This window comes from Chelonoidis abingdonii, chromosome 1 (genome assembly GCF_003597395.2).
Source record: "Chelonoidis abingdonii isolate Lonesome George chromosome 1, CheloAbing_2.0, whole genome shotgun sequence".
NCBI lineage: Eukaryota > Metazoa > Chordata > Testudines > Testudinidae > Chelonoidis > Chelonoidis abingdonii.
In genome coordinates this window covers 176,341,171-176,363,658 of record NC_133769.1, presented here as the reverse complement: position 1 = coordinate 176,363,658, position 22,488 = coordinate 176,341,171, and the positions used below count along the sequence as shown (strand labels likewise).

Below are 22,488 nucleotides of genomic sequence, written 5' to 3'. Positions count from 1 at the left end.
GTTAAAACTTATAAACATTTTAAATCAATCCTGATGCCGTGTTACCGATTTACACAATTTAACTGTGAATTGTGTGATTTTATATCCTTGCTAAAGCAACTTTCAGCCTGCCCAGGAGAAAAAAACTTCTGATTGGTTGCCTTCTAAACTTCACTGCCTCCTGGGGAAGGACAGCCAAATCAACAATGCTCTAGGAAAAAGAGTACTTTCCCTTCCTCTCAGAATTTTTGAGTAGCAGGAGAGGGAGTAGCAGATCCTATTTTCACAGAGGAGAAGAGTGAGCAGAAAGAGCCCAGGAATTCTTTCCTCTCTGTTCCTTCTGTGGTTCTGTACCTTCTTCTCCTCTCGCGCAAATGGGTCAGTCTGTTGTCTTCACCTCTTCTCCTTTCTGATGCAGTAAGCCAGGCTTAGTAAGGGGTGGTGGTGGTAGGTGAACAACTTCTGGAGTTGCAGGAGAGGTATGCTGAGGACTAAGGGACAAATGTGGATTTGGGAGAGGTGCATAGTTTGTTGCTAGACTAGGGGATCGGTAGATGTGGGCTAAGAAAGAAAGTAGTTAGAATTTTGGAGTCTGAGGAGAAGCTGGAAGCTCTGTGTCAATAGGCATGTTATATAGAAATTTGTGTAATTTGATCTCAGTGGGGTCTTCCAGTGACAACTCCTGCAGCAGGGGCCAAAATCACCTTGCTTTGTGATTCAGGAGACTGGACAATACTATAATTGTCACTCACTGGGGTGAGAAGGGGGAATTTAAAAATAATAAACCACCTAATTTTCTGGGGTCTGACATGATTTTTTGAGGTTGGCAATATTGCTCCTGGGTTTTTAGCCTTTAGGGTTCATATTTTCAAGCTTTTCTCCTTAACCATGAGAGATAGAAACTTTTTTTTGCAATGAAAGCTGAGATTTTCATGTAATTGCCTGACTCCAGAAGTTGGGGTTTTAAGGAAAAAAAAAAAAGCACAATAAAAGCTGGAGTTGGCATATATGTGGAAGGGACTCTTCCACATACAAGGCATACCCTCCCCAGCTAGTATAACATCCCCTCCATAGTTAAAGGTAGGATGGGAAAATCTGGGTCAAATATGTTAAATTTAGCATCAAAATGGATTGCCATCTAAGAAGGAACATCCATTGTATCATTCTCTCATCCACTGCCATAACCTGACTTAAAGAACTAAGAATGAAGATGTACAACTCTTAAAGGTTAAGTTTTGCATATTTTGCAACCTCAACAGATTTTTGAAGTTTTTATAATATCAAGATTCACAATTTCTTTTGCTAGTTACGTATAAGTGTCATTTGGCATATTTAGTACAACATAACATTAGCCATGGGCTGTTATCTCCAGATGAAACCAACATATGGGGTGAGGGGAGGAAATTATTTCAACTTTGTTATTCAGTGAATCAGGTCACGCAACTGAGCAACTTCAGTTAACCTGGAAACTTTTCTTCAAACATGCTGCTGCTTAGAAGCATTTAGCATACAGTACGTAAGGAGGTAGGAAGAAAGCAGTGATTCTTTAAGGGACCCTCTCTCTGTGGCTCAAAGTAGTAATCTTCAGATGCAGTTACAACAGTAGTTGCCAAAAGTGGAACAGAGCCTATCTGCAGTCTGTTACTAGAACTGGTGAAGACTATCGGGTAAAACAAACATTTAGGCAAATTAGAAGCCAAATGTTTATTTGCATTCTGTATAGTTCCTGGGGAACTTGACTTTTAGCATGTTTGTTTGCCAAGTGGTGAAGTCAACTACTTCCTTGGTTATAGTTAAGATAAGTGTGGTTGTTTAAACAACTAGATATCCCAGGCCATTCCTATCCTCTGTGCAAGCAGGTGCACCACTGGGTACAGCATGTGATTAAAAACACAGGGGAGGAAATTTTTCTAATAACACTTTGTTAATATCAGAGTAAATGGGAAATGACAAACATGAAAGATGAAAGAAGCTACAAGATTTGAAGATAAAAATGTTCTAAGGATATAATTCCAACTTTTTCTGTTAAACTGTAAATATTTAAAAACCAAAATGTTACAATAAAATACAAATAATGCCTTCCCATCTCCACTGAGGTTCAGCCATTTCCTTGATATTGATAACCCATCCCTTTCAGTGTTAACTTATGCTCCTGAATCTGAAGGAAGTCAAAAGACTAACTTATTGTCCTTTCAGAGTATACCACCCCAAAGAAGCATAGCATGAACCCCCTCTCCCTGCCTCACAAACACACAGATTAAATGTTTCTGAATTACTGCCCAGATTTGTAATATAACCCTCCTAAGGGCACAGCACACATTATGCACTAATGTCCTGCAAAACTGAATTTTGTGACCCAGGGCAGTTTTGATTAATAAAAGTGGAATAACTAGTTGAAACTATTTTCCCCTATAAATGAGGCTCTGCCTCCAGAGCACACTTTGTGGCCTGGCGTGGCTCTGCAACACTCTGCCTCAGTTTCCCTCACTCTCAGGGCTTCTCAAAGACTCCACCTAGTCAATATTATCTTAAAACAATCTGGAGGAGGTCCAATTTATTTAGGCCATACATTGGCACTCCACAGTTGTGATGTTATTCTAGCCCCACTCTGAACCTTAGAGTCCAAAAAAATGGGGTACCAACATGAATTCCTCTAAGCTTAACTACCAGCTTAGATCTGATAGCTGCCACCACCCAAAAGTATAGTGTTTTGGGAAACTCTGGTCCTCCCAAAAACCTTCTCTAGGGATCCCAAGACCCAAATTCCTTGAGTCTCACAACAAAGGGGAATAAACCATTTCCCTTCCCCCTCCTTTCTTCCTAGGAGATCACCGTGGTTCAAAGTCCTTGAATCACAACACAGAGAGGAATGTCCCTTCCCCCCCTCCTTTTCTTTTTTGCTCACCAAGAGACTATACTGATTCAAACTCCATGAATCTAAAACAAAGAGGGAATGCACCTTCCCCCCCTTCCTTTTTCCCTTCTCCCACCAATTTCCTGGTGGGTACAGACTTCATTTCTTAGAGCCTTACCAAGGGGGGGGGGGGGAAATCAATCAGGTTTTTTAAAGAGAAAAACTTTTAATAAAAGAAAGAAAAAAATAAGAACTCTCTGTAAATTCAAGATGGAATATTACAGGATCTTTCAGCTTATAACCACTGGGAATACCCTCCCAACCTAAGTATACAAATACAAATTAGAATCCTTCAGCAAAACACACATTTGCAAATAAAAAAAACAATCAAAAAGATTAACCCGCCTTTTACTCAATACTCACTATTTTGAATATATAATTAGAGAGCCTGTAGGTACATCTGGTCACTCTCAGACCCCAGAGAACACAGACAAGAAAAGAACACACAAACAAAGACTTCCCTCCACCGGGATTTTAAAGTATCTTGTCTCCTGATTGGTCCTCTGGTCAGGTGTTCCAGGTTCACTGTTTGTTAACCCCTTACAGGTAAAAGAGACATTAACCCTTAACAATCTGTTTATGACAACAGTTCAAATAGTTCTCTCTCTAATCAGACGGCCCTCCTTGCCAGACCTAGTTTCAGATCAATGTATCTCTCTCTCTTCAAATTAGGACCTCCACCACCTCAGTCCTCTTTCCTGAAGCTGGACTGTAACCCAAACAGTGTCACCCTCTGGGAACCTGGAGTCCTCAGCCCTTGCTTCTGCAGTTGGGTTATACACTCCCTTTACTCCCTACAGAAGCCAGTCTTGCCCCTTGCAGCTCTTACCTGCAGCTGCTTCCTTAGGCCAGCTGTAGCTTCCCAGGCTCTGTCCTACCAAGCAACAGTGTTGAAGACTTCACCCAAGCTCTTCGCGTTCCCTATCTGGGATCCCTAAGCCTGACGTGAATTAGTCAGGTGACCTCATTCATTACTCATCTTCTCTGTCACAGTCTGCCTAATGGCCAGCATCTGTGCATTGCTTTCTCTCTGAGGGCTATAAACAGTGTACTGCCAGCCATTTAGAGTGACCAGATGTCTCTATTTTATAGGGACAGTCCCAATATTTGGGGCTTTGTCTTATATAGGTGCCTATTGCCCCCACCCTGTCCCAATTTTTCACACTTGCTGTCTGGTCACCCTACAGCCATTACAAGTTACCACACAGCTCTTTCTAAGCCAGCACATTTATTTTTAAAATAAAAGCATCACAGACAAGACATATAAAAACAAGAAAAGTTCCTATATGCTCAAAACTTATGAGGGAGCACCCCTCAGTCTTACAGGGCCCAACTAGATCAAAATCTTCCCAACCATTTTGCAAGGGCTCAGGCTTCCCATAGACAGAAGGTCCTCTCTCTTTGCTGGATCAGAAGGAAAGCCCTGAATGAGTTTAAATCCAGCCTTTCTATGACAAAGGCCCTTTCTTATTTTTTGATCTTTGGAAAATCCACTTTGAATCAGCATATGCAGACCTCCCCAGGTACTTCTCTGGTGGTGTTTACAACTTGGATGATTCACATTAACCACTCCCCACCGTTCTTAGTTCCTCGAGGAGCTGTGACAACCCTTCTCCACCTTGGAGTTGCACACAATCCCTGACCCACAGCATTATATAACACTTTCATAAACTTAATACAATATGCTGCCCCAAAGACACTGCATGCGATTGCCATATTTGTCATATCCCTCACTCAGGGAAATGAGCTAAGTTTTACACAGATACAGCTGAACTTCATCTCTGCTTCATGAGCCCAGCCACCATATGATACCCCCACGCGCTCTAATTAAAAACAATTAAACTTTTGTAAACAATTCATTTATATGCATTTTTGTCAGGCTCAGAACCTTGCAAAGCTGTACAAATCCACACAGCTATACCATGATGAAACATACAGGTGTTCACACATATGGTGGGTTTTCTTGCCTTTTTTTTTTTTAATAAAAATAAAAGACTGCAAATCAGAATGCTCATTTAAGAGAAACTCTAAGAGGAAGTCGATAGGCTTAACCCTTTCCTCTTCTATCAATCTGCTTATCTATTGCCATTATGTCTTACTGCCTATAAAAGAAAAGTCTCTTTCTTTATATTTTGTCAGCTTTAATCATGAAACTTCGTATAATTTTACAGCAATAAAAATAAAATAAAAGTCTTTGTGTTTCTTAAAGTACACAGAAATTTGCTTTTACATTTGTTTTCAAAATAGCACCTTGATGAAGTCCAGCACCATAGCGGGATGCTTATAAGTGTGTTCTTGCATCTTGAGTTGTTGAACATGTAATTGGATTGTGCTTATTCCTCTGCTTTGTTCTTCATTTTAATAGTCTCTGTTTACTGCAGAGTGCTAGTTTGATAACTCATCATAAACGCTTGCACATTAAAATCTGATTCTTGTTTTTCCAGAAAGAGTGTTTTCTTCTTTTACTTGCATTTAAAATTAGAATACAAAAATCTTTATAACATATGGTGCATTTAGACCAAAATTTTCAAACTTTAGTGCCTAAAATTAAACACATTTAAATTCCTAAGTGAATAGCCTTATTTAATGAGGTACTGAGTAATAGTCAAATCAGAGTTGTCAGCGCTCAGCAGCTCTGAGAATCAGGCCACTTATTTACATATCTAAATAAGGACTGTCATGACTAATTTGGCATCCAGGTTTGCAAATGATCATACAGTATTAGTTCTATACTTCTGCTGTCTATGACTAAATTTAAACACAGGGCCATGTTCTTAACTTTCTGCCATGAATTTGCCTGAATTTCTATACCTGGGAGTTTTGTATTTTGCAGGTGTCTTGCCTTACATTAATGAAAAATCTATATCTGCCAACTCTGACATGTGTGGTTCCTGGTGAACATGTCTAATTGCACAAGGACTAGAAGGGAGAAAGTCCACAGAATCAAGCTCAATATAAACATATGTCCTACTAAGAAAATACCAGCTAAAGTCAAAGAAATCTTACACAATTCTCCCTAGCTCACCAGACTCTGGTAATAAAAGAGACCCCAATCAGAAAAGCATTTTCACTGTTTCCATAGGATATACACAGATAGGGGCATCTCTGACCATTTGGGTCTCAGTGGGCTAATCAACCTGATAGCAAATAGATATTAGGTGAAGAGCATGCCATGGTGGAGCTATATGCTCACAATAACTTGCCATTCACAAGAGATGAGCAGATGGATTCTGTACTAGCTGAATCTTTCCAAGCCCTTTTCAAAGGTAGCCCAAGTAGAGTACATTGCAGTAATCTAACCTAGAGATTACAGTTGCATGAATCAGTGTGGTGAGGTACACATGGAAAAGCACCAGTCAGCTTCCATGCTAACTATGGGGGGAAAAGGCACTACAGTAGAAACCACAGATATTACTTCAGAGTCCATGTGCACAAATGGATCCAAAATGACCCCATGACAGAAAGCCTTATTAGCAAATGTCATAGAAGGAATTCCACTAAAAGGTACACTCAGGCCTACTCAAGGTTTCAAACATCATGTTAGTCCTCCCATCATCCCCTGAAAGACTGGCTTAAAACTAATAAGGTTTTTTTAACTATTTTATTTGGAGTTCTTTTTATTTACCTTCTGGCATTGGAATGTTTAGGGTTTATGTTTTCAAGTTTTTCCCTGCAACCATGAAGGCTAGAAAAGTACTTGTTTTTAATGAAAACTGATATTCTCAGGTAATAACCTAATTCCAGAAGCTAGAGCTCTAAGAAAAGCACAAAATATTGTGTGACTCGATAAAATTGTGAGAGTTGGAAACAGGAACACCCACAGTTCCTGGCCATTTCCGTTGTATTCTTCCCGTTATTATCAGCTCTGCTTCCTCATTATCTGGATTAAGCATAAATTGCTTTATTTTACTTATTTACTCATTTCCTTCAGAGACCATCAGGTGTAATGAAAAGTCAAATTGTATGTCATATTGGAGACACCATCTAAAACACGGGTCTCAAACACGCGGTCCGCCACATTATTTTCTGCGGCCCGTGAGCTCCCCCAGCGTTTACACGTAGAGCAGCTCTGGCCCGGCATGCACCAGGGGCAGGGCAAGCTCCCTGCCTGCCTGCCCTGCCCCGCCCCGCCCCTGCGCTGCTACGGGAAGCGGACAGAACTTGGGGAGAAGAGGTGCAGGGGTGTGCGTTGATGCTGCTTCAGGCACTGCCCCCAGCTGCTACCATTGGCTACGGTTCCCCATTCCCAGCCAATGGGAGACGCTGGGGGTCATGCCTGAAGCAACAGCAACACCCCCCCTGCTCCTCTGCTCCACCACATTCCAGCCACTTCCCGGAGCGGCACGGGGGCAGGCAGGGAGCCTGCCCTGCCCCTGGTGCGCGCCAGGCCACAGTCTGCCCCCCCGAACCCCTCCTGCAGTTGAATGCCCTGCCCTGAGCCCCTTGTCGCACCCTACACCTGACCCCCTAGCCTGAACCCCCTCCCACACTCCAACCCACTGCCCTGAATCCCGCCACACCCCTCCTGCACTCCGATCCCCTGCCCTGACCCCGTCGCACTCCTCACCCCTCCTGCACCGCAACCCACTGCCCTGAGCCTCCTGCCGCACCCCTCTTGCACCCCAATCCCCTGCCCTGACCCCCTGCCACACCCCTCACCCCTCCTGCACCCCACACCCAACCCACTGCCCAGAGCCCCCTGCTACACCCCTCCTGAACCCTCGATCCCCTGCCCTGACCCCTTGCCATACCCCTCACTCCTCCTGCACCCCACACCCCAACACACTGCCCTAAGCCCCCTGCTGCACCCCTCCTGCACCCCGATTCCCTGCCCTGACCCCCTGCCACACCCCTCACCCCTCCTGCATCCCACACCCCAACTCCCTGCCCTGAGCCTCCTGTTGCACCTCTCCTGCACCCTGACCCCCTGCCCTGAGCCTCCACCACACCCCACACCCCTCCTGCACCCCCTGGGGGCAGGGAGGGGGCTGAGTTGGGGTGGGGATTTCTGGGAAGGGGTTGGAATAGGGGCAGGCAAGGGTGGGAAGAGGCGGGGCAGGGGTGAGGCCTCATGGAAGGGGTGGAGTGGGGGCGGGGCGGAGGGCAGGGGGGAGTGTGTCAGAAATGCGGCACTCGGGCCAATGTACTAGTCCTCATGTGGCCCTCATGGTCATTTGAGTTTGAGACCCTTGATCTAAAACATCTTTATCCACTGTACAAGTACATCAATCAGGAAGGGTGACAAGGAGGATGCCGATGCAACCTATATGTAAAGGCCCTCAGTGAGAACGACTACAGTCTGGTTGAGGAAGCTGCAGTTTGATTGGCTGGTTGGGACATTTTGATGATGTCATGATTGTGCACCAATTCAAAATGGTATACGGTTGGGACTACTTCACTCAAGCAAAAACTATACCCCTCAACCCATTATACATAAATAGGGAAGAGCAAAATAAACCCATTGTTGTTTAACTAATTCGAAAACATATCCATAGAAATTTTAGGGTCAAAGGCAGTTACACTTGTAACTTTCTCTCTCTGTTTTTAACAACCAATCCCTCTCTACCTTTCCCCACAGATATTCTCTCCCCTAGCCCACTGCTTTAGAAACTGAAGTGCCACGAAAACCCTGACAATTCAGTACAAATGCTGTTGGGGCTTGGGAGAGGTGGAATTAAAACATTTACAGTTAAACTAAGTTAAAAAATGTTCAATGGCATTTTTTGTTCCTGGGGACAAATAGGAGGGGGTCTTTGCAAACACCAAAAGTGAATTTAATAAAACAAGGAGATATTTTCATAGTGAAAGTATGGAAGAAGCTTGAGAACAGGATCAAAAATATTCTTAATATTCTAAACCACCATTTGTCACTTGTAAATGAGAAAATGTCACCTGTGAGGATGGAGATTAAAGGAGGAAGTGCCAAGCTGCAATTCGTGGCTTCTTCAGCCATTTTTAACTAACGACTGGAAAAGCTAACCTAGGAGATTTTGACAAAGTCTTTCACAAGAGGCTAGAAAGCAAAGTAAGCAGTAATGGAGTGAGAGGATCAAAAACTGTAATGGATCAAAAACTGGTTAAGATCAAAAACTGGTTAAGAGACAAGAAGGTTAGGAATAAAGTATCACTGTTCATTATGGCACCACTTAACAGTAAGGTGCCATAATGTTCCACACTAGGACCAGTGTTTGACATGTTTATTAAAACCACAAGCAGTGGCTTAATGCTGTTTCACTATAGAGCTGTGTCTCCTCTAGTTTAAATCAGTGTAATTCAGGATTAACTTCACTCAGTTCAATAGAATAATACAAATAAAATTGGTGTGACAGGAAAAATGAGGTCATAAGGGTCTTTGGATTCACCTAAATATTCTAGCAATATAAAATTTAATATAACAAAAATATTAGATTTCACATATGACAATGTAGATTATAAAACATTCAACCCTTTAGGCTAATCTCTGAACAATCAGATGAGCTTTTTGCTAATTTTATTATCGTTTCTTCATTAACCTTTACAATATATGCACAATGATATGTATGAACTAAGAATAGAGGTACTGTTGCAAATTAGGAGGAAGATTGTCTTGTCAGTAAATTTTAACATTCTAGATCTGCAGTGCTAAATGTCAACATCTAATCAAGCCTAATCTATTATTGATTTTCTTTTTTGTTTTCAAAATATCCATTTGTGGCACCAATTTCAATCATCATATATTTCTTGAGGCACATCTCCAAAGTATAAAATACATGATCTATCAGACTGTAGTTATTAAAAATAATTCCCCAATTTACTCTAATATGATGGAAAACCAGTAACGCTAAAGATGCAGGACATTATTTAAAAAGAAAATTACTTATTACAAAATTAGAAAGGAAAATGATAAATAGTGAAGTGTACAGATTAAATATTACAGGAACTTGTGATGTACAATGGCAACAAAATGCATGCTATATTATTTAAGGACTAGAACTGAGGAAGGAAAAGGGAAGTGAATTACATGCATCATTATCGCAGTTAATACGAGGAAATCTTGGTATTTACTGGTGAAAAAAGGCCTCCTGAATTCTATTCTCAACTCTACCACTGAATCACTATGTGATCTTAGTCAAATCACAATCACTCTATGCCTTGGTTTATTCATCTGTAAAATTGATATCTTTTCCTATATTAATGTTTGTATTGAGAGTGTGTTCAGATGAAAGACACTCTATACATGCTAAATTAGTATATGTACATACAGTCTAGTTACTTATATAATTTATAATTTTATTATTGGTAGGGCTGACAGTGCAGCCTACAGTTAAAATTGCCCAACCCTTTCCATTACAATAGTCTGTTTACAGTCGCTTATAACTTTGATCCAGAGGAAGGCTAGTCACGTCTCTAGAGTCTGTGGTAGCTTCCAGCTTGCATATTTCTCTGAAGTCAGGACTCCTGCTGTAACTTACTGAGAAGCTTCCAAAATAAGCCTCTCCTTCTCTTAAACCTTCAAAGGCCCCGCCTCTTCTGGTTGAGGCCGCGCCCCGCTCAGGACTCTGGAATACTGGTAAATTCTTTAAATTACTGTCACCTCTGAATAGAGGCTTGTTGGGTTGAAGCCTAGGTATGGTAAATCTGGGCATAAAGCAAAGAAGTTGCCTGGTCAACAACTTAAGACAAATAGATGACAATTACAGCTTCACCAAAACTCAATTTTTTTTTATTGGCCTTAACAAAATTAATAATTTTTTTTAAAATAAAACCTATACAAATCAGAGTACACAGACAAGGAAGTGCACAATTTTGTCTTGTTAGAAATGATTCTGAAAACTATGCAGTGTAATTTAAGTGATTCTTCTAGCTAATAATTGGGGGAAGGATGTTAACTGAGAAGGAGGGATTTAATAATTATATAGCTTTTTGTGAAGAATTCTAAATATTCCTTGGCAAACACACAAAAAAATTAATGAAATGCTCTGGATAATTTTGTCTACTATTTTCTGTCACTTTATCAAAAGTTGGTTTCCAGAGAAAGTGTATAAAGACGTTATATGTCAGCTGAATTTTCCTGCACAAGGGCCTGATCCTATACCTATGTGTAGGTGACGAACTTTACTCACACAAATTGTACTGGACTACTCACTATCAAGTGATCATGGTAAAGCTAATGTAAACAGGCACTTTTCCTAAACTGCTTTACAAAAATCAGTCCACACATGATCTAGAGTCAAAGCTCACTATTTCTGGGATTTGGCTTTAACAACAAAGGAATCAATATGGCAACATTCAGGTCCAAACTTCTCCTTTGGTTATGCTGCCCCAGAACTGTCTTCTTTGGGATTGCTGTTTCCACACCCTAGGTCTTCTTCCTCAGAGACCCATTCCCACCTTATTTATATCCAGTGGCCTAAATGATTTCACAGAACTTATTCAACCCTTTCCCAAGAAGATCAAAAGCTGCTAAGATCCAGAATCTTCCCACTTGTCACTTTCTTCCCACCAGAAAAAGGAATTTTATTAGAATAAAGGACAGAGTATTAGCTCTCAAGCTACCAATGCCTGTTTCAATCCAGCGTTTTAACTAGATCCTTTCCCATCCCCTAATACTGCCTGACTTCCTGCTACAACTTTTAAGGAACAAGCACACACACTTGCTTATACTCCTGTGAGTGAAGCTGCTCACAGACGTAAGTCATAAGCATTGAAAGGCCAGAGATATCCAGTCTTCACCACAGTAGTTTTCCTTAGTTTTGGAGCCATTGGGATTACAAAAGCAAACAATGAGCAGGAATAAAACTGGGAAAAGAATCATACAATAATGTCACTTGCAGATGACAGCCTAATACTAAATTTAACAACCAATGTATCGTTATACAAAAATATGCATTGAATTTGACCAACTATCTAGAAATATAGTGGGATGATACGAATTGGATGTTAAAAAATAAAATTGCAAAACTGAAGCTAACAGAGAGGTAAAAAATTAAGCTGACTATTAAGCTACACAGAGAATTAAAATAAATGATGAAGGAGAATTGGAGGAAATCATAGCAAAAAGAATTGCAGATATTAGAACTTTTTAAATGTACTATATGTTCTACAAGTATCATAACAATAATGACAACATTACAGTTTGATTATATATTGCAAACACTGCTGCTGTTCAAGGCATTCAAACACTGCCAGCCTCCATCCTGGCCTTCACCTCCAAGCTTTACTTCCCCAGTCCTACCCTGCAATTCACCAGACCCGGTTTTTCTCCCCTCAGCATTTGTATCAGACAGCTTCCTTCTCCACACTGCCTGGGTGCTGGCAGGAATTCACTGAGAAAACAGGAGAGACCAGCTCCCTGCTCTCAGTTCTGGTACCCAGCCTGGAAGAGCCATTTTTATAGGGAAAATATGACTTTTTCCTGTAGTCCTCAGCAGGAGGGAACATGCTCAACTGCTCTGTGGAGATGATGTATATGCAGTCCTATCATGTGTACAAGCTGTGAGGGGGTTTAGCATGTTCAGTTGCTCTGTGGGGCTGGCACATGCATAGTCTGGTCAGCACCAGGAGGTATGAGATGAAGGAACACTCTCAGTGTCTGTGGAGATGGCACATGCACAGTTAAATCAACACTAGGAGCCACCAGAGGCTTGAGCATGCTCAGTTAGGGTGGAATCTTTTGGGGTTTAGCTGCTAAGCACTGGCAAGTCTACAGTGAACATGCGTGAACTGCAATTTTTCAAAGGTCTCTAATTTGACAACATATGGAAAGATTTTAAGAGGGACAGCAATACGCAAAGCCCACACCTGCCAAATTTCAAGATTTGTTCCAAAGCACAGGGATGCAATAACTTTCCAAAAACATTGGCAATGTATTTTTTCATAACCTCATTTTTGAGGACAGATGAATCAATTTGACTGAAATTTTCCAAATAAATTCACCCTGAGACATTCATCCACATGGTAAATATTAGCTCAAACAATTAAAGTTTGGCAAAGTTTTATAAGAAATTGAAAACTGGGTCTTAAATTGGGAAGTGTTGGGCAACCTTAATAAGCAGTAGTATGAGCTGTGCCTCTATTATAGTTAATATTCTATATTATGTTTCCATATTATTGAAACTAAATGTTTCTATGGCTTCAAATAAAAAATATTCAGAAAGTGTGTGTGGGAAATTTTAGTTTTTTTGTTCTGATTCAGACCCAAATAAATTTTGAAGTGTCAGAATTTCTCACAGAAAGGAAATTCCATTTTATGACCAGTTCTAATTCGTATACCAAAGAAATTTGTGAATTTTGCAGTTATTGTGCAAATCAGCTGAACTTTAAGATACATATGGATAATATTTAGTACCAGGTGCTGCTCAGAGGTTGAAGGGGCTTAAAATGCAGTAAAGCCAGTTGAACAGTGGAAAAAATATTTACAGAAAACTACCAAGTGGTAGAAAAATTGTGAATTACTTAGCTAATGCTATTTGACTGCTTATAGAGCTGACTGAAGAGTGAACAAAATTAGTCATTAATAACTGTTCCATGAAAACCATGTCAAAAGTTATAATGAATGTTTTCAAATTATTCCACCAGCTCTATATTCTGCAGACTTTGTTGGAATTTAGTCCAAATGCATAGACTTGAGACAACAAATGCTAGAGATGCTTAGACATCATACATCAGACATGTACTGAACAATGACACATGAGCAAAACATTCCAGAGTTGCTAGAACTACAAACAAAAAAGACTTCAGGTCAGATTGTACTCTCATATATATAAACAGGCCTCAGGCAGAAGACACCTGTGAAATAAGCACTTGAGTTGAAGCAGAATTTACCAGTGAACTGTACTCAGCAACATATGCACCTTAGAAGTAATGTTCTAAATTAAATTAAATGGAATCTCACAGGACTAACTGAACAGAATCTCTAATGCCTACTAATAATGAATAGTGTTATTCTTAGACATGGGAAAGACAAGAATGGTGCATCCACAAATGAATTCATTGAAAAATTGGTACCAAAATCATAATTGGAATGAAGGACATCAATGGAAAAAAGAAGAAGGTTGGATTACCTTGCTACCAAGCACTAAAAGTTCCATAGTATGCTTAGGTTTGTTTCACAAGACCTATTTTCCATAAAACCATGTTGACTGACATTACATCCCTATCCTTTAATTTTTATTAATTATGTCCAGTATTAACGTTTCCATTATTTTCTCTAGGACTGAGGTCAGGCTGACAGGTCTATAGTAACCCTGCTTGCCCTTTTTGAATATTGACAGAACATTAATACTCTTTCTGTCTTCTGGTATTTCCCTGGTATTGCAAGATTTATTAAAAATTGACACAAGCAGGCCAGAGATTTTCTCAGACAACTCTTTTAGGATTCTTGGATGCAAGTTATCAAGGCTTATTGATTTAAAAAATGTCTGTTCCTAGGAGACAATGTTTAACATCCTCCTTGGTTATTAGTAAACTAGAAAGTACTTTATCATCCTTGGGTGATACAATTACATCATCCTGCTCTTTCATTCCACTCCATTGATTAAATTCATCTTTATCCATTATAATGAATTCTGAAAGAGAGTTACTTCATGATGATCTGAAGGTGTTTGGAAACTAAAGTTCACTGGGTTCACTTTCACTACTGCCAAATAGAGATGAACTGAAAGTGCTAACAGCATTTAGAACCAATATTTTATGAAGTGTTCTCTTCAAATCTGTTTATCTCAGATATTCTAGACTACTAGATATATAAAGCTGCACACGTTTCTGCTACTGAGAAGTTTCCAGTGCTGTCATTAGCACTCAAGATTATTATATGGCTCTAGGAAAATCTGGAATAGTTTAAGTTCTATAAAAATTATTGATAGCCTGAGGCAGAAATAATCTTGTTCTCATTATTCATTTTATGGTCTTTTAAAGGGAAGCTATACACTTCTCCAAGACTGGTACAGTTGCTTTTTTTCATTTTCCCTCATATTTTCCATAGTGAGTTTAATGTTAACAAAAGGTATAGAGGGACAATCCAGAATGACAATCCCCCACCCTGCCTACAAGATAAGTACAATGTTAACAATAGGCAGCACAACTTTCCTCATACTGTCTCAAGTCCTGACCTGGAGGTAAACCTTGTAGTAGCAAGCAAGTAGTTCAATTTCTATACCCATTGACTCCATATGCTCATTATTCTTGTTTGTGGTTTCAGCATGTGCAATTATGACAGCATTGTATATGAGGTATGTATTTATCCATTAGGAAATGGATTTTTTAAAAAAATCCCCCAACATCCTTCAGCTGATAATGACTACTAATCTGTCTCAGATTTCAAATACTGACCTATAGCTGAAAGGCTCCATTATCTGTACTTTGACTCATGCTTTTCAATTTTACTGGGGGTGACGGGGAAGGGAAATCAATCTCATCATTAAAATTAGACATCATTTTGATACTGATCACTTGTGCTATGTGGATAAAGGATACAGTTTCCTTTTAAAAACAGCATGAAACAGACCAAGCTTGTACATTTCAGAAGCTGGCAAAATGCATTGATACATACAATCCAAAAAGGTATATGACTTGCTCTTAAAGTTCACTGACATGCATGGAACATGCTATAAAATTCTGCAATCCCTGTCACTTTCTTCTTCTTTCTAAACTTTTGGTGATAGAAAATGATAAATAACTTAATAGAGGGTGCAGCCCAGGAATTGTTGGTTCTCTCTTCTTCCAACATAAGATATTTTAAAAATATCTGGGATTGCTGAATAATTTGCTGAATGATCTGTTGTGACCCACATCTTCTAGATAAGTATATTTCTGATAAAGTGACTTGTAGTTTGGATGCTACTTTCTGTATCTTCGAGAATACAGCAGAAGTCTCCTCTGTGTTTGATAGCCAAACAACTAAGCAGCAATATAGGATAAAATCTAGTCTCATTTATGCAGCTGGCTAGTGGTTGGATATTGGTAGCTGAACAATATGAGTCTGAACAAACATCCCACCTGAGATCCACCCAGTGAGGTCTATGTTGCAAGAATACCTGTTTAAGGTTGATTTCTGATTCACTGCTTCTGTACAGAAATGTGCGGACAATTATCTCATCTGTCCACAGATCTTTTTAACAGCAGAAACTAGCTCTTAGGATGGTTGCAATTTATTTTTGAACTCACCACTCCATTAAGATAAATGAGTAAGTTCACTCCTCTGTCAATACTATTGTTTCAGTCTACTTTGCTACAGATAGAACAAGACACCATGCATTGATTTACTGAGTGAAGGGTAAGAACCAAAGAGTCTAGGAACGATATTAAAAAATTAAAGGTTTCAGTCTGTTTTTTTTTAAAGGAAAAGAACCCTGACCTATTCTGAATCTATGGATTTACTTAGTCCTTTATAAACTGGAGTATACTATTGACATGATACTGAAATACATCATTTCAGAGGATTAACTGCAAACACTGCATTAAAGAGTCTTTTCATTGCCATGGTGGGATAGAGTAATTTATTTCATTTTTCTATTTTTCTCCTGGAAGAATATTCCTTTGAGATTCTTCTAGACTTTTGATATTAATGTTGACTTATGTCTTCACCATTTGCAAATATGAATTGAAAGATAAGAGGTCAAAAGACATCAAATCTTAAAGCCAAACTCAAAACTCAATGGAAGTTAATCACCCTTTTTTATTATTTACCCAACTCCATTTTCAAAATTAATATTCTGAAATATTGACATATGAAAACTTGAGTACAGCAATGTCTTATTTTTTTCTTTAGTGCATTATAGCAAATCTTGAAAATTTCTAATAGGTGCTTAACATTTGGGTTTCCAAATTTAAGTAACTGGTATTTTAATACTAATCCTTTGAGTGTGTTCATACAATGAACGAGTTCCCCAGTGTATCCAGATTTTCCATTCAATTCCACCTTGAGTTAATGCAATATTTCTTAATTTTCACTCTGTTTTGAGAAAGTCTCCATTAAAACTAAACTTCATTGGATAACATTTTATTAAGCAGATGCTCTTATGTGTGCATTTTGGATTTGGGGCCTATTTTAGTCATTTCCAATTCATTATTAATATCAGATTGAGTAGGATTTTTTAACTGTGTGATTTTTATAATATAATCATGATGCTCAAAAATGACCTCTAGAGTACTGAAAGTTTTCACAAGTGAAGTGTAAAAGGAGAAATTATGAAACTGTTAGGAAATTCCACAGTACTGTACTTAGCAAATAACTGGATATCCCAAAATTCTTTCTTTGAATAAATCTATTGAAAGGTATTTAAAAAAACTTCCAAAAATATTTTTTTAAAAGTAACTAATCATGGAGGAACTCTCTTTTGGGATAATTTGTTTTACTTAACTTTTTCTTCATAATTTTTGACCCTGTAAGGTAAACTATGCTTAAACATTATTGCCAACTTAATTACCCCTATACACATCAATTAGTAGATATTAATCTAATTTAAATTATTTCCTACAAAAATCTTTATCTTTAGTCCAAATAATCAGGCTTTAAATTTTTCAAAATGACTACAAACTTTGCTTTGTTAACTACATATATATTTGTATCCCTTGATAGGCCTTGTAATATAGCCGACTTTAGTACGCACTAGCAAGAAGGTGAGATAAAAGACTAACAATATTGTGGTGCTATGGAAGATTTGTGTTTTCTTTGGAAAATAGGATATGTACTCAATGGTTTTGGTAAGGTTATAAATGTAAAAATCACAATACCTGAACTTTTAAAAAGTTTATTATAGAAGAGTCATTATCAACTTAATCTCTAATAATTTTTAAAACGTGTACTAAGTATAGTTTCAGATACTATACCTGCCCAATTCCTCATGCAAATTTTTGCATTATGATCACATTTTCCTGTGTCTAAAAATGTTATTTTTTCTTCTATTCTTGTGATAAAAATCCATTAAAATTTATTTGTACTGAGGAAACATGAAACTGATTATGTTAGTGTTATTAAATGCATGATTTAAAAAAAATCCTTTCCTCTAATCTTTTCCTACTGTGGCAATCTCAGGTATTCCTTATAATCATAATGGTTAAAAATATTTCAGATAAACGTTGTAGGATGTGTCCCTTTAAAACTGTCCTTCAGCTACCTCACATGAAGTTGAGTCATGCCAAAATACCCAAAACAGTTAAAGATTAAATATATCACACGTCCTCCAGAATTTGGCAGGAAAATAAAGTACATTAAGGATGCAGTTAAGGAAATGCTCTATTCTATTCAGATGTTGGATGGCATGCAATATAGTATGTTTCACCTTCAGCTATGTTTGTTTCCTTTTAATTTCTTTGACAAAATCTTAATGTGCCTTGAATACATAGTATATTTTCTATGGATCTTTTTAAATAGAGTGATTACTCTACAGAGTCATTTTTGGTACAGAGACTACATTTTAGCATTGACTACACTGTAGCCAAGGGGGTAAAATATATTGTGTCAAATAATACATAAGTGGCATGTACCTGTGATAATATATTAAATGAGCATTTTGGGCAATGATGAATTGCCACGTGTGCAAAATAAGGTTTAAAATGTCATCTTGAGATCTTTCTATGATTTCTTAATAGAGGGAGCAGTCATCTCATTTTAGATGCTGTGAGCTTCCAAAATTCTTTTTCGAATGTGCTTCTTGAGTTAAATAAGAGGAAACCACATCTTATAATTCAAATTTTAAATAAAAATATGCTACCATTCTGTGCCAACTTTCAGCCTAGATCAAGTTCTACTGTACAGTTATGTACTTATGAAAACAGACATTCATACAGAAAGCCGATACGATCTTAATTACATCAGGACTAAGATTCCTTTCTACACTACATACTCTGATATTGCTATCATAGGGCAAAAAAGCCCCCTTAATACCCACGCCAATTTCATTCAGGATGGCACACTTTTCTAGTCGTTGTGTTTTAGGGTTCAGTCTTATCCGTTTTGAAACCCAAGGGAGTTTTTTTGTGGACTTCAGAGGGTATGATTGGTCCCTTACTGCAAAATAAAACAGTTCTAATATTTAACCTCCCCCCATCTCAAACACACACACTCCATGCTTCCTTTCCAGAAATATTAAGTTTTAAAGAGAGGCATCTACTTGCCTTTGAGGGAGTTACCTGCCAAATCACTCATAGAGAACAAACGAAGAAGACAGGTATTTCTGTTTCCTATTATCTGTACCAAAAACAATCACCCCACCCAAGTGAAATCCCTAGAAAGACGACACAGGTTCTATTTTACCGAAATGGGCAGAATATTTAATCTATTTGCTGCCTGTATCCATAGATCTCACTTGAGCCAAAAGAATAGTACCTAGGTAACGTGAACTTAAAGAGCTGAGGTCTTCAGAAGTTTCACTGAGGTTTTTAATCAGTGCCACATTTCCTGCTCACTGAGAGCATTTCCTCGGAGAGCACTGGACCAGCCACTGTCGGTGGGGCTGCGGAATCCCCCTGAACTACTTCTTCTTGTGCTCTAGAATTCGAACATCGCCCATCAGTCCCCGAAGTGGGGCAGCCAATTCGCCCTCTTAGAAGAGAGAAAGCGAAGTACCCTCAGCCGTGCAGGATAAGCATATTGCTCCCGTCATTGCCATGGCTACTGCCAGCGCCCCAGCACCCGACTGCCAGAGCCAGGTGCCTAGAGGTAAAAAAAAGTTGATCTGAGCAAAGCCACACAGAGCGATGCCAGCCCACCCCGCAGCGCCTCCCTTTACCTTGATTGCTGGAGACCTGGCTGCAGCCCGCCGGACACGCCGTCAGCAAAGGGAAGAACAGGCCAAATTTCCAGAGCAAACCTCTCGCTTCACAACCCCCCATGGTTGGTGCCGGCGCACCCGGTCCTGGCCCCGGGAAAGCGGGGCGGGCTTCAGGTCCTCTTCCTCCTCCAGGCTAGTGGGAAACGCTGCTGCCCCCAACGCCGGAGGGCAGGGTCCAGTCGGCCAGGTGCTGCAGAGGCTGGAGTAATTGCATCCGCTGGCGGGGTCCCGGGGCGGCCGAGGAAGGAGTACCCACAGCGGCTAGAGGGCTGGAGCTGGCGTCCCGGCTGGGGGGCCCTGGAGCGCAGCCGCTGGCGGGAGCCGGGCGAGCTCCGGGAACTTTGCCTAGGGGCGTGGGAGCTCGCTGCCCTCTCGCCCGGGCTGCCGCCGCCAGCCCCGTCAGTCCCGCAGCAGCTTCGGCACCAGCTCCCACAGCGGCGGTATCCGCCTGCTCCGGAGCATCCCCATCCCGCGCGGCCCCCCCACGAGAGCCGACGCCAAGGCGGTTCAGCCGCCCCCTTCCCGCAGCCAGGAGGGAGCTGCAGCCCTCGGGCCCCCCCTCGGCAGAGGCGGGAGGACGCTGAAGAAAGCTGGACAGCTCCCCGGGCAGCCTCGCACCTCGGCAAAACTTGCAGCGCGCAGGAGCCCCGGCGCCTGCTCCCCGGGCGGTCTCCCTCTGTGCCGGGGCGCGAGCAGCAATCCAGCGGCGGCGCTCGGTGCGGCTGCGGCGGCTCTCTCCCGGGCTGCCTTGCCTTCAGGTCGGCTGCAGCCTTGGGTGCTGCCGCCGCTCCTCTCTGCCGCCTCTGGAGCGATCACCCCTCATTAGCGCCCGCGGGATGGCTCTGAGCTGGCGTCGGACGTGCAGAGCCGGGGGGTCTCCCTGGGCAGGCGGACATTGCAAGCAGCGGGCATTGCTCGCTGCAGAACACCCTTCCTCCCCCACCCAAAAGAAATGGATCGCAATAATGCAGCTGGTCCTAAATGTGGGCACAATGTGGCAGGTGGAGGAGGGGAGGTGAAGAGCAAGGAAGAGCTCGGACTCTCGCCGGCCCCTCCTCAGCTGCTCTCCTGAGAAGAGGTGATACTGAGTGCGTGCATGTGTGTGCATATGTGTGCAGCAAGCGGCGAAGAGCTTTCCTAGCCTGGAAGCAGCTAGCAGCCCGCAGGTCATATGCAGCCTGTTCAGCACTAGAGGGGGTTAGTTGACAAGACAAAAATCCCTCCACTATGCTTGGATGCGGAGGAGGGAGAGGAGGGTTGTGGCTAAATATTAAAATATCTTAAGAGGAGAGATGCACTTACACTAAACTTAACTCATTTTTAAAGGCGTACTAGTCAACCTTGCAGCATATTGTGCAATTTGGTTGTTCTCTTTAACTGCGTCGCTCTTTTCTTAAAGAATTTGTCTCCCTTAGAATAATTTGTTCCCATTTTCGTCAGAATAATAAGGGCAAAGAACTAATGGAAAGAAAGAGTGTGTGCGTATATATATATATCTGGGAGAGGAGGAATAACTTTACATAAGGGTACTTTTATTAATGAATATGGAACAAAAGAAAAGGAATCTAGTGTCAGCTGGACAACAGTGTACCAACTATGATGTTATCAAGCATTGTAGGAAAACTATGCTTACTATTTACTAGTTATAATGCCTTTTAAAGAAAAAAAGTCGATCAGTTCACACAATACATCCCAGCTAGAAATATTTTTGGCATGTAGGTCTGAAGAAAAATGAATTGTGGATCCTTTCTAATTCAGTTAGCTCCTCGTGTGTGTATCCTCCCCACAGAAACAAAAAAGGATGCTACTTTCTGTCCTTTGTAGAAATATGAAGCATAAGTAATTTTGGGGAATGGATATATATTGATTAGATCAATGGTCCACCCCAGAGGTTAATACAATATATCCCTATGCATGACAAGAGGCATTACCTTAACTGTTGTTTGAGGTGGATTAAATATTTTAGCTATTGCACTTAAAATAACCATTTTATATACTGTGTCACTCATCCCTGTTATTTGTTTTGCCGTTAATCCATGGTTGGCCCTGTTTAAGGGGAATATTGGAGTTCCTGAATTTGTAGAGCTACAGAAAAAAAAACACAGGGGTCCATGTTTTCAAATCTGGGAGCCTAACATAAGGTGCCCAAACCCATATTTATACACGAAATAAAATCACTCTAATTTTCAAAGGTGCTGAGCAGCTACCAATCTCATTTAAGTCAACGGGAAGGTCAGGTAGAGGTGCACAGCACTGCAGAAAATCTAGCAATTATTACTTAGATACCTAAATTTGATTAAGAATATAAAGCATTTCATGGAAACAAGACTATTTTGTAATATAGATAAGAATTAAATTTAGAATCGGTTCTCTTACTAAGGTTTTCTTTAAAATAGCTATTTAAAGTAATTTTTCTTTTACTAAAATAAATTTCCAAGTCTTTTAGGGAACACTTTTGGGATACATACTGACCTTAAACTAAGTTAACCCTTCACATGTCATTAGTTTTGGTAACAACCTATTATGAAGTTACTTTCCTGTGCAAGGGAAAGTTAACTGGAGATTACAAAAACATTTTCTCAACAATTGGATAAATGTTAGTGTTTTGCTCTAGTTTCATTTTGGAGGCATGAGGAGAAAGTTAGATTCTGTTTTTAGAAATTCATCTTCCATATGGAAGCCACAGTTAAAGTACCTTTACAATTACATCATTACTTTTTTTAATGAAACTGTAATGAAACAAAGAAATAGTAATACTGAATAAAATTTTAGTTCTATTCTTTCAGGAGAATTCAGATCTCTCAGATATTTCAAATGCATATTTGCTTTTGTTCTTATTTCAAC

At 40.2% G+C, this 22,488-nt stretch overlaps 1 protein-coding gene across 1 annotated transcript in view; it reads right to left on the bottom strand.

Annotated features, from left to right (window-relative positions):
- EPHA6 (EPH receptor A6) overlaps nt 1-19,829 on the bottom strand; it is a 900,076-nt gene extending 880,247 nt beyond the window's left edge. The window contains exon 1 of the mRNA XM_075072813.1: nt 19,603-19,829. Coding sequence (XP_074928914.1) covers nt 19,603-19,705 — 103 coding nt within the window. The 5' untranslated portion in view covers nt 19,706-19,829. The remainder of the gene's footprint in view (nt 1-19,602) is intronic.
- Between the last annotated feature and the right edge of the window lie 2,659 nt (nt 19,830-22,488).